Genomic DNA, 13,320 nt, shown 5'->3' on the forward strand with positions numbered 1-13,320 from the left:
GAACTTCGATGTATAAGTTTACCCCAACATACTGTTTCTTTCACCATCGGGATTTGATACAAATGTGTATATTACTTGGTAGGAGTTTATAATGTCTATATAAGATAATGTCTTGACAAATACAAACAAAATACTTTTCACTGGTGAACAGAGTGGTATACTAGCAAGCAGGATCAATGAGTTAGTCAGCAAACTTGCCTAAATATATGTTTTATTCTTTTGAAAGATAAGCTTGAAATGGGCATAGTCTAATTGACTCAACAACCAAAAACACATATATACGTTTAGATGTATTAATGAACCAGAAAATCTGGTTGTTTCTCAAAGTTAGCTGGATAACTCATTGATCCTGATTTGATCGTATACCCCTCTGGATAGTATTAAAAACAGAAAACAGGGTAGACTTCTTAATTGTATTAATTTAATTTGCCAATGACAAAAATTGTTACAATCAGAAATGCATCTGGTGATACTGGTAACCTTGCATTTGTGACATGACAAGAACAATTTGTATAGCTGTGAATGATGCATCAGGGAGCCGGTGCTCAGTGAGAGCTTTCTCAGACCGAGGGCAGGCTGGGAAAAATGTTAGACCACCAGTTCACAAAGCGCACCCTCATCTTCTCATGGACGTAGTTATTGTTCATGTGGGCATTGATCTCCAGGTACTTTTGCCCAGAGGTGGTGTATGCAGGCCAGGTCACAGGCACCTTCGACTCCCCGTTGTTGGGGTCTCTGTGGTGGGAAGGGGTTGATGGTAAGAAAAACATAATGGTGAGAACATTAGATATATATAGTTTTTGTGAGGATAACATCACTTATACAGTAATCCCATCCAGTGGGGGAGACAAAAACATGATTGCATTGCAGCTCTTTTTTACCCAGTCCTGGCGAAGTTGGTCCAGTAGGCAATCAAGTATCTGGAGACGTCACGGTGGCTGGGCCAGTATGCCAGGGGCGTTGTGAAGGGCTTGCCGAACACATACTGCAGGTCATCAGCATGGTCAGCCTCCATCCAGCTGGGGTAAGGTTGGACTATCCCGGCCATGCGACTGGGCTCCGAAAAGAGGTAGGAGTAGGTGCGTGCAGATCTGGGGTAAGGAAAGGAGAGGAGGAATGATTAGATATCAGATGTATTTCTAGGGTGGGTGAGAAGGGCTATGCTACAGTAACAATGAGGAAGACTCACTGGGCATTAGAGGTGTGCAGGTAGAGAGCAACCTGGGTAGGAACCAGGAAGATGTAGTCAGTTTCGATCATAACAACGGTCTTCTTGATTGTCTTCTGGCTAGGCTCATCTCCCCAGTCAGCCGTGTACTCTGCGAAAGCGTTGTTTGTAGCTGCCTCTCCCTTCTTAGTCAAAGAACTCAAGAGCAGTTTCACGTCTGACCTGTAGTGAGAAAGAGGAAGAGAGATGCACTATATATACAAAAGTATGTGGACACCCCTTCATATTACTGAATTTGGCAATTTCAGCCATACTAGTTGCTGACAGGTGTATAAAATCGAGCACAAAAACATTTACAGTAGAATGACCTTACTGAAGAGCTCAGTGACTTTCATTGTGGCACAGTTACAGGATGCCACCTTTCCAACTAGTCAGTTCATCAAAATGTATGCCCTGCTAGAGCTGCCCCGTTCAACTGTAAGTGCTGTTATTGTGAAGTGGAAACGTCTAAGAGCAACAACGGCTCAGCCTCGAAGTGGTAGGCCACACAATCTCACAGAACAGGACAGCCGACTGCTGCAGTGCATGGTGCGTTAAAACGGTCTGTCCTCGGTTGCAACACATACTACCGAGTTCCAAACTGCCTCTGGAAGTAACGTCAGCACGAGAACTGTTTATCGGGAGCTTCATGAAATGGGTTTCCATAGCCGAGCAGCCTAAGACTCCCATGCGCAATACCAAGCGTCGGCTAGAGCGGTTTGGAACTCGCCGCCATTGGTCTCTGGAGCAGCAGAAACGTGTGATGAATCACGCTTCACCATCTGGCAGTCCAACGGATTAATCTGGGTTTGGCAGATGCCAGGAGAACGCTACCTGCCCGAATGCATAGTGTCAACTGTAAAGTTTGGTGAAAGAGGAATATCGGTCTGGGCTGTTTTTCATGGTTTGGGCTAGGCCCCTAATTTCCAGTGAACGGAAATTGTAATACTACATTTAAAAAATGACATACTAGAAGATTCTGTGCTTCCAACTTGGTGGCAACAGTTTGGGGAAGGCTCTTTCCTGTTTCAGCATGACAATGCCCCCATGCACAAAGCGAAGTCCATACAGAACTGGTTTGTCGAGATTGGTGTGGAAGTACTTGACTGGCATTTACAGGAGGCTGTTATAGCAGCAAAGGGGAGACCAACTCCATATTAATGCCTATGATTTTGGAATGAGATGTTCGACGAGCTGATCATGTAGTGAATCTCTATATTGTTTTATGTCCTACGGGATTCGTGAAGAAATATAACGAGTTAACCGGGAAAGTGACCCTGCCAGGTAGCTTTCATTCATACATAGCTGTCAGGGTTTACCAGAATTGGACCCAGAAGCAGACCAGGACAAGGTGAGTATAAAGATGGTGAATATTTATTAATCAATGAGAACGTGGAGGTAGATAGTTCCGGGTGGAGGAGCGGGCAGCGGAGGTGGGTTGATGGGAGTGGATAGGCAGATCCAATGGATAACAACACACTGGCGACGAGCAGACAGGGATGGGGTATGGGTTCCGGGTGAATGGCTGTAGACAAAACAAACGGCGGTAAGTTAAAGGCAAGCAAGACGTACAAAACAATAAAACAAAACAAACTCTATAAACTGGAGGCTGGTTCGTGGGCAAAACATACTGTTCATGGCTAACGATCCGGCAGGGAATGGATGTCAGGTCAGAGCTTTTGAAGGGGAGAGGTGATGATCAGGACAGGTGTGCAGATTACTGATGGGATACAGGTGCGGGTGAACATCGATCTCCCAACAAGCTAATTCGCCCGGCAACCAGACAGGGTGCGTTCCAGGACACCGGAAACACACTCCAGGACAGAAACACAGGCAAACACAGACTCAGGAAGCGGGATTCGTGACAATAGCACCCAGCCTAGCTAATGCGATGCTGTGCAATATTCCTTATTTTTTAACACTTTTTTTCTCTTTCCTCCATTGATTTAGTCATCCTAATCTTGGCCATCCTACAAGGGTAAAAACGTCAATGACTTTTGAACGGATGAGGCTAGAAACATGAGGTTCGGACCATTGGTTTTCTTAAAGGAGTTTCTACAAAATTGACACATTATTTTACCCATTGGGCCAGTGAAGGGGTGGGCATCCATGCTGTTGACCCCAGCGAGGTGGTCGCTGTCAGTGGCATTGTGGAAAAGGTTGCCTGGGTGATCTGGCAGGAAGTCCCCATCGATCACAGGGGAGAGGACCAGGTTGTCTACCATGGGGGCTAGAGAAGGCAGGCAGAGACAGACATACCTCTTGATGCTATCAGCAGGACATGGTCATCACCAAATTACTGTGTAAAATGGGGGGCTGAGGAGACGTGAGCATCAGGCTAATGCTCATCTATACAGATATCATTACAGGCATCAACGCATGCAAATCACATCCTCCTCAGTGTCTTTCTCACAGCGTGCCACAGCCCCGTACATTAATCTCAGTGGATACTCACTGGAGGGAGAACCACCCAGGGCCGTGGTACCGGCCAGAGTGAGAACATTAGCGTCAACAGGTTTCAGGCAGGCCATCATCTGATCATCCTTGGGTCAGCCCACCTTCTCAGCAACCTAAAGAGACAGAAAGGGGGATGAGACATCCCTTTAACAGTGTTAAGAAACATATTCTATTTTTTTAACTTGAATAAAAGTGACTCCAAAATGACACAATACATTATTTACCATTGATTTCTATTGGACACAAAATAATCTGAAACGCAACACCACTCTGGGTGATTGCCTTTTGTGATGGGGAGAGAGTGTCTGTGTGGAGGTAAAGTACATTTAAACTCGAATTAGTACATTGCATTTGCTACATTATCATTTGCTAACCTACTGTGGACAGAGGACCCAAGCCGAATGGCATATCTGTACCTATCTTTGCTTACAATCATAACAGGAGAACCCTGCTTAATGATTTTAAACTATCTAAAAAGTTCAACGTTAAAAAGGTCTGAAATACAAGTGTTTTCCATCAACCTTTTTAGACACAGGACACAGAGTCCTCCGAGGTCTCAGGAACTTGTGACAAACAGCTGACTATGTAGCGTACAGGACATCATGGTCCAAAATAAATCTCACTGTTCTCATTGTTAAATGTATCACCACCCTACCAACTAACTTCATAGACACAACAGTTAACAGAAACGAAGATGGTGAGGTTGTTGGGGTCTCCTCCGAAGGCACGGATGTTCCTGTTTACCCAAGCAATGGCAGCGTGCTGGTCCCACAAACCATAGTTACCTGACATGGAAGACAGCTCTGTGAGCAAGCAGCAGTACTCTACCTACTATTTTCCCGTGGGCAGATTCTGAGTGTCAGGGCCGGCTCCAGGCATAAGCGGTCTCCAAATCCACTGGCTCCAGGTCATCTATAAGTCTTTGCTAGGTAAAGCCCCTCCTTATCTCAGCTCACTGGTCACCATAGCAACACCCACTCGTAGCACACGCTCCATCGGGTATATTTCAAAGGTCATCCCCAAAGCCAACACTTCCTTTGGCCGCCTCTCCTTCCAGTTCTCTGCTGCCAATGACTGGAACGAATTGCAAAAATCACTGAAGCTGGAGACTTACAACTCCCTCTCTAACTTTAAGCACCAGCTGCCAGAGCAGCTTACCAATTACTGTACAAAACCAATCTGTAAATAGCACACCCAACTACCTCATCCCCATATTGTTATTTATCTCTTCCTCTTTTGCACAGTATCTCTACTTGCACATCATCATACCTTTTTATTTGGGCATTTTTATTGTTCAGAAATGTGGTGGGTACTCTCTTCGTTCGCTGGACTTTATCCTGCTAACTGTTCCAAATGTCCGAACTGAACTTGGTAAAAGGGTTTTTATGTACTCTGCGCCATTGTCTTGGAACGCCTTACAAAATACTTTTAAACTGGAAGAACTTGTCCCGATTGGTATTTTTAAATCACTGATAAATGATCTTGAGACTGATTCCCCGACCTGTTAATGTTTTTCGTTTGCTGTTTTTGATTTTGTTATACTCTTGTGAATTCTATAGTTTTTACTAGGTTACTTGTAGTTTTTCATGTTGTTTGTCTGTAATTTTTGTAATGACTTGGTGCTGCCTATCTTGGCCAGGACGCTCTTGAAAAAGAGATTTTAAATCTCAATGTGCCCTTCTTGGTTAAATAAAGGTTAAAAAAAAATGTTTAAAAAACCAATCTTCACATCTATCACTCCAGTGTTAATGCTAAATTGTAATTATTTTGCCTCTATGGCCTATTTATTTTCTTACCTACGTAATCTTCTACATTTGCACACACTGTACATAGATTTTTCTATTGTGTTATTGACTGTACGTTTGTTTATGTGTAACTCTGTGTTGTTTTTGTCACACTGCTTTGCTTTATCTTGTCCAGGTCGCAGTTGTAAATGAGAACTTGTTCTCAACTGGACTACCTGGTTAAATAAAGGTGAAATAAAATAAATAAATAAAATTGATATGTGGATGAAAGACAAGGGCTGACGCCTTATTATCTGGTGTCCTACTCCAGTGACAGGTAAAGACACAGGAACAGGTGTAGGATCTTAATTTGAGCCAGTTTGCTACAGCAGGATAATAATTCTGCAGCAACAGCAATTGTAAATTCTTATGTGGATTATAGTCAATGGACATTTTCATGGGGTTTATACAATTTTCAAAAGAGAAAATCAAGTCTGAAATTTCAACGTGGAAATTACAAACTTTTGAAGCTTTTTTAAGCCTCAAATGGATTACAAGATTAAGTTCACTGCAACTGAGTGATCAAATTAAGATCCTACATTTGTACATAATACATACCGCTGCTGCCCTGAGGGACCCATATGTTCAGGTAGTCCTCTTGGCCACGGGTGTCTGACTGGAGCAGGTTCAGCTGCATACACCTCGGTTTGAACTTAGTGGCCTTGAGAACACCTGGAAGGAGACACAGGGAGAAGCAGTCAGTCTGAGATGCGTGTTAGTAAGAGTACGGTCTGATACATGCCTGTCCAATATTTATTTTACAATCTGCTTCAGTATTACTACATTGTTTTGTACAAATAATATGATATTTCTTGCTGAATGGAGAGACATCTGAGGCATTTCGTTTTTTGGTACCCACCATCCCATCCAGGGTGAAGCTTGGGCTTCTCAAACTTGCCGGGCTTGTCAGCGAAGGGGATTCCTTTGAAGACGTCCATGGTGCGGAACAGTCCATCAGAATTGATGTTCTTCCCCTGCACCATGCCTCCCTCAGTGTACACCACTCCAAGCTACACATCCACACCCAAAGGGCAGATACTAACTCATTAAACATTCAGTAATATGTGTAATATGTGTAAAGTGTGAAACTGTTTTTATAATAGGCACCAATCTATTCAGTGATGCTGTTTTATGGATGTAGTGTCATTGTTTTTTGTTGTTTATTAGTACGAACTGTTGCATAAAAGATGTTCAGCTGTTCTCAGTATAAACTATTTTATACTTAGTAGACTTTTTTTGTCCAACTACATTTCTATAGTATCTTCTTCACCTCAACCAGCTGATCAAAACCACATATGGTAAGAAAAAACATGGCTACATTAAAACAGCTACATTAACAAATATGATATTTGGACATTTGTTTCACAAAAAAAAACAATAATTAATTTAATTACAGTAAAGATCAAATGATCAAAACCAAATCAACTAAAATGGACTTACAGTGGCAGCAGAGGCGGACCCCAGGAACAGGGCAGCAGAGGCGGACCCCAGGAACAGGGCAGCAGAGGCGGACCCCAGGAACAGGGCAGCAGAGGCGGACCCCAGGAACAGGGCAGCAGAGGCGGACCCCAGGAACAGGGCAGCAGAGGCGGACCCCAGGAACAGGGCAGCAGAGGCGGACCCCAGGAACAGGGCAGCAGAGGCGGACCCCAGGAACAGGGCAGCAGAGGCGGACCCCAGGAACAGGGCAGCAGAGGCGGACCCCAGGAACAGGGCAGCAGAAACCAAAATCCCCAGCGTCTTCATAACGGTCACCCAAAGACACCTGTCAGCACACCTTTTATACAGGAGGAGGCCCCTCCCATCTCTCTAGCTATATTAAACGATCACAGAGCATGTTCTGTTCCAGACAGAGTTTCACAATGTCCATAAAGGCGCGTGCAGATTAGGTTCTTACTGCTTGTAGCAGAACACGACGAAGCGAAAGTGAACATCTGTGCTCGCTAGTGCAGAGCAATTAGTGCTTTTTGAGTTTGTTTTCTGTTCGATTAAGAAAAAGTTTGCACGGTTTTCGATTTCAATCCTTTAATTTTTTTAATTAAACGCACTATGCATTATGTGAGTTAACAATAATTTATTCACATTACTTTAAATGACTTCACTTTAATAACATATTTCAGTTGTGTATATTACATTTAATTGAATTGTATTAATATTATTTCATTCCAAGTCATCATCTCATTTCTATAGAGCTGCTGCCCAGTGTTTCTGCTGCAGGCATTTATATGTGGCATTGTACCACGGGAAAATGATTGCCGCCGTGGCAAAGTAAATATGGAACATAAAAAAATATTTCTGCAGAGGTGCACATTGAAGATGCTAGAACAGCTCTCATTTACTCAGTATTATCTGTCATTATGGCAGCATCCACATTAATGTAGAAGTGTTTAGAAACATTTTACATTCTTAACTTGAATAAAAGTGACTCCAAAATTACACAACACATTATTTACCATTCATTTCTATTGGGCACAAAATAATATGAAACACAACCAAAATAAACAGTAAATGCATCCAAAAAGCTTGACATAATCATTGTGTACGAGGAATATGGGATCATTTCAAATCCAGAGCCAAAACAATGAAAAAAGTTGTCACTCTCCCAATACTTTTGGAGCTCACTGTATTTACCTAGTCAGCTTGTTGTTGTGTGTTTTATGCAAGATAAATATTCCTCTCGAGGCGCATTCAGGAGTGCCACAGGGAGGGAGACATGCATTCTTACAAGCAGTCAATGCACAACAAGTCTTGAAATAGCGGAGGAAAAAACAGCAGTTTTAACGGCCTTTGTTGAGAGGGGGATACCAGCTTTCCATTCCTACTTGATTTATTTCTCAACTCATAAATATGCTGGAACTGCACCATCTTAAAGTAGGAGTTGTCAGCAGCAGCATGGTTGTGAGTGCATAGGGGAGAGTGGGTCTAAACAAGGGTCAATTGTAGAGGAACAAAAAGTTAAAATACCTCCTACTTCTTTTTGCTGCCTATGCTTTCTGACAAAAATCACTATTTTAGTTGTTTTTCCCAAGTAAACAAGGCATACTTTTATGACTGCTGAATAAAAACTATCAATCACTTAGATCATGTATTTTCAGGTAGAGAATTCACGAAGCAACTGCTGTCTATTGTGTGTCTGCCTCCACACATACAGGACAAGTAAGAGCACAACTACTTATGGTCATTGTAGTTAATAACCATGTTTTTTTCTCTCGCTAAAACTATGTAGAATATTGGCCTGTTGGAAACTACAACTCCCTACTATATTGCACAGGTCGGGCTTGATCTGATTTATATCTAGAGAAACTACACATTGAGCTCACAGAAAAAAAAAAAAAACGAAATGGAATTCAAATAATTGAACCCAATGTTGGTCAATTAATTGTATTTAAAAAATAAATAAAAAATCCTGACCTGTTCACCGGACGTGCTACCGGTCCCAGACCTGCTGTTTTCAACTCTCTAGAGATTCAGTCAACCTCCCAGGGTAGTTACAAACAGCACAGGAATGAAATCATCAACATGTATTGATCACGTTTACTAATACTGCAGAAATGGCAGAAACATATCGATCGGATGTAGTGATCACAATACAGTAGCCATATCTAGGAAAACCACATTTCAAAAGGCTGGGCCTAATATAGTGTATAACAGGTCGTTAAATAAGTTTTGTAGCGATTCTTATGTTGATGATGTAAATACTATTTGTTGGTCTGTGGTGTGTAATGAGGAGCAACCAGACACTGCACTTGACACATTTATGAAATTGCTTATTAGTTACTAAAACATGAACCTACTGTATTAAGACTTTTGAATCCACTTGGATTGATGAGGAATTGAAAAATGTAATGGTTGAGATGGATGAGGCAAAAGGTATGGCAAATACAGAGCATTCGGAAAGTATTCAGACCCCTTGATTATTTCCACATTGTGTTACGTTACAGCCTTATTCTGAAATGGATTACATTGTTTCCCCCCCCAATCTACACACAATACCCCATAACGACAGAGCAAAAACAGGTTTAGACATTTTTGGAAATGCATTCAAATTAAACAACTGAAATATCACATTTACATAAGTATTCAGACCCTTTACTCGGTACTTTGTTGAATCACCTTTGGCAGCGATTACAGCATCGAGTCTTCTTGCGTATGACAGTACAAGCTTGGCACACCTGTATTTGGTGAGTTTCTCCCATTCTTCTCTGCAAATCCTCTCAAGCTCTGTCAGGTTGGATGGGGAGCGTCACTACACAGCTATTTTCAGATCACTCCAGAGATGTTCGACCAGGTTCGAGTCCGGGCTCTGGCTGGACCATTCAAGGACATTCAGAGACTTGTGCCGAAGCCACTCCTGCATTGTCATGGCTGTGTGCTTAGGGTCGTTGTTTTGCTGGAAAGTGAACCTTTGCCCCAGTCTGAGGTCCTGAGCACTCTGGAGTAGATTTTCATCAAAGGACCTCTCTGTACTTTGCTCATTTCATCTTTCCCTTGATCCTGACTGGTCTCCCAGTCCCTGCCACTGAAGAAAAAAAACCTTAGCATGATTCTGCCACCACCATGCTTCACCGTAGGGATGGTGCCAGGTTTCCTCCAGATGTGACCCTTGGCATGAAGGCCAAAAAGTTCAATCTTGGTTTCGTCAGACCAGAGAATCTCGTTTATCATGGTCTGAGAGTCATTTAGGGTGCCCTTTTGCAAACTCAAAGCAAGCTGTATGTGCCTTTTACTGAGGAGTGGCTTCCATCTGTCCACTCTTCCATTAAGGCCTAATTGATGGAGTGCTGAAGAGATGGTTGTCCTTCTGGAAGGTTCTCCCATCTCCACAGAGGAACTCTGGAGGTCCCTGACAAAGGCCCTTCTCCCCTAATTGGTAAGTTTGGCCATGCAGCCAGCACTAGGAAGAGTCTTGGTGGTTCCAAACTTCTTCCATTTAAGAATGATGGTGGCCACTGTGTTCTTAGGGACCTTCAATGCTGCAGAAATGTTTTAGTACCCTCTGTGCCACGACACTCCTGTCGTGGAGCTCTAGGGACAATTCCTTCGACCTCATGGCTTGGTTTTTGCTCTGACATGTACTGTCAACTGTGGGACCTTATATAGACAGGTGTGTGCCTTTCCAAATCATGTCCAATCAATTGAATTTACCACAGGTGGACTCCATTCAAGTTGTAGAAACATATCAAGGATAACCAATGGAAACAGGATGCACCAGAATAATTATGTAAATAAGGTATCTGTTTTTTATTTTGAATAAATTACCTAAAACTTGTAAAAAATGTTTTTAAAGTGTTCTATTTGTCATTATGGTATATTGTGTGTAGATTGATGAGGGGAAAATGTATGTAACCAATTTTAGAATAAGGCTGTAACGTAACAAAATGTGGCAAATATGGTCTGAAAACTTCCCGAATAAGGCTGGCTGCACAACCGATTTTCAAAAGTACTGCAAATTGAGAAATTATGTGACTAAACTGAATAAAAAGAAGAAACTATACGATGAAACAAATATAAATTATATAACGAATGATAGTAAAAAGCTTTGGAACACCTTTAATTACATTTTGGGCATAAAGGCAAACTCCGTGCCATCATTCATTGAATCAGGTGGCTCATTTATGACAAAACCCACTGATATTGCCAACTACTTTAATGTTTTTTTCATTGTCAAGATTAGCAAAGTTAGGCATGACATGCCAGCAACAAAATGATGACACTATACATCCAAGTATATTTGACCAAATTATGAAAGACAAGTATGGCAATTTTCAATTCCATAAAAAGGAAGAGGTGAAAATATTATTGTTGTCTATCAACAATGACAAGCCACCTGGTTCTGACAATTTAAATGGAAAATTACTGAGGATAATAGTGGACAATATCTTCAATTTAAGCCTACTAGAAAGTGTGTGCCCTCAGTCCTGGAAGAAGCAAAGGTTATTACTCTACCTAAGAATAGTAAAGCCCCCTTTTACTCGCTCAAATTCCCAACCAATCAGCCTGTTATCAAACCTGAGCAAACTTTTGGAAATAATTGTGTTTGACCAGATACAATGCTATTTTACTGTAAACAAATTGACAACAGACTTTCAGCACGCTTGTAGGGAAGTACATTCAACAAGCACAGCACCTAAACAAATGACTGATGATTGGCTGAGAGAAATCGATGCAAAAAAAATATTGTGGGGGCTGTTTTATTAGACTTCAGTGCGGCTTTTGACATTATCGATCATAGTCTACTATTGGAAAAACGTATTTAGGATTAATTTATTCCTTGCCAGCCATTCTTTAACAAACTGCAGCTCTTTGTGAAATGTTACAGTCATTTCAGTTGCTGCAGTAGCTGACGTGTATAGTGTTGAGTCATCTACATACATAGCAATATTGGCTTTACTCAGTGGCATGTCGTTAGTAAAGATTGAAAAAAGTAAAGGGGCCTAGACAGCTGCCCTGGGGAATTCCTAATTCTACCTGGATTATGTTGGGAGAGGCTTCCATTAAAGAACACCCTCTGTGTTCTCTTAGAAAGGTAACTCCTTATCCACAATATAGTGGGTCTACCGGATGACTCAACACTGTACACGTCAGCTACTACAGCAACTGAAATGACTGCAACGTTTAACAAAGAGCTGCAGTTAGTTTCAGAATGGGTGGCAAGGAATACGTTCGTCCTAAATATTTTTTAAAAACTAAAAGCATTGTATATGGGACAAATTATTCACTAAACCCTAATCTCAACTAAATCTTGTAATGAATAATGTGGAAATTGAGCAAGTTGAGGTGACTAAACTGCTTGGAGTAACCCTGGATTGTAAACTGTTATTATCAAAACATATTGATACAATAATAGTTAAGATGTGGAGAAGCCTGTCCATAATATAGCACTTGTCTGTTTTTTTACAACACTATCAACAAGGCACTACAGGCCCTAGTTTTGTTGCACCTTGACTACTGTTCAGTCGTGTGGTCATGGTGCCACAAAGAGGGACTTGGCACAGAACAAGGTAGCATGACTGGTCCTTGGATGTACACAGAGAGTTAACAACAATAATATGCATGTCAATCTCTCCTGGCTCAAAGTGGAGGAGATTGACTTCATCACTACTTGTATTTGTGAGCGGTATTGACATGTTGAATGCACTAAGCTGCCTGTTTGAACTACTAGCACACTGTTCAGACACCCATGCATACCCCACAAGAAATGCCTCCATAGGTCTTTTCATTGTCCCCAAGGCCAGAACAGACTATGGGAGGCGCACAGTGCTACATAGAGTCATGACTACATGAAACTCTCCCACATCAAATAACTCATGCAAGCAGTAGAATGATTTTAAAATAAAAATACACATTATGGAACAGCGGGGACTGTGAAGAGAAACAAACACAGGCACTTGCACACGCGTAGATTTTGAGTCGTAGATCTGTGGGAGGAGTGGCCTAAGGGCACACAATGTATTGTAATGTTTTAAAAATTGTATAACTGACAATTTTGCTGGACCCCAGGAATCCATAATAAATACAAAGCAGAGCTCATCTCGTTATTAAATATTTTGCAGCTCATGTAACTTAATCTATACAGTTTAGAGATTAGTTAGGTGTCAGAGAATATACAGACAGCTAAACAAATGGCATCCTGGGTGGATGGTGTACAGGTATGTGACTGTGGGTATGGGCAGCAGTATGCATGGTGACAGAGTTAGACACAGACACATGCTATTTTTGGAGGTGTGTTGAAAGTGTTTCTTGTCACTTTTTCCATTGGTTATTGTTATGTGTACAGCCAGAAACTCACCAACTAATAGCTTATTAATAACTGATACACTTCTCCTGAATACATTTTTCCATTGTGGACAATAAGGAAGGAAAGATCACGCC

The 13,320-nt window shown here is 41.7% G+C and overlaps 1 protein-coding gene across 1 annotated transcript; it reads right to left on the reverse strand.

Annotated features, from left to right (window-relative positions):
* Window positions 1-399: 399 nt before the first annotated feature.
* Window positions 400-7,209, reverse strand: LOC115119977 (bile salt-activated lipase-like). The gene is made up of 11 exons (XM_065005034.1): window positions 6,889-7,209; window positions 6,308-6,458; window positions 5,996-6,120; window positions 4,628-4,738; window positions 4,328-4,492; window positions 3,663-3,756; window positions 3,182-3,437; window positions 2,853-2,883; window positions 1,190-1,419; window positions 882-1,091; window positions 400-735 (listed from the first exon to the last, which is right to left on the reverse strand). The coding sequence occupies exons 1-11, from the start codon at window positions 7,192-7,194 to the stop codon at window positions 561-563; spliced, it is 1,854 nt and encodes a 617-aa protein (XP_064861106.1). The 5' UTR covers window positions 7,195-7,209; the 3' UTR covers window positions 400-560.
* Window positions 7,210-13,320: the final 6,111 nt, after the last annotated feature.

This window comes from Oncorhynchus nerka, linkage group LG19 (genome assembly GCF_034236695.1).
Source record: "Oncorhynchus nerka isolate Pitt River linkage group LG19, Oner_Uvic_2.0, whole genome shotgun sequence".
NCBI classification, from domain to species: domain Eukaryota; kingdom Metazoa; phylum Chordata; class Actinopteri; order Salmoniformes; family Salmonidae; genus Oncorhynchus; species Oncorhynchus nerka.

What these genes read in the sequence shown, in the direction of transcription:
- LOC115119977 (XM_065005034.1), bottom strand. Translation starts at nt 7,194, where the DNA reads ATGAAGACGCTGGGGATTTTGGTTTCTGCTGCCCTGTTCCTGGGGTCC. An exon ending in GCAGCAGCGGTATGTATTAT is followed by an intron (nt 4,739 to 5,995) that starts GTACAAATGTAG and finishes AATTCGTTCCAG; the next exon opens with TCATTGGCAGCAGAGAACTG. An exon ending in TCATTGACGTTTTTACCCTT is followed by an intron (nt 2,884 to 3,181) that starts GTAGGATGGCCA and finishes CCCCTTCAAAAG; the next exon opens with CTCTGACCTGACATCCATTC.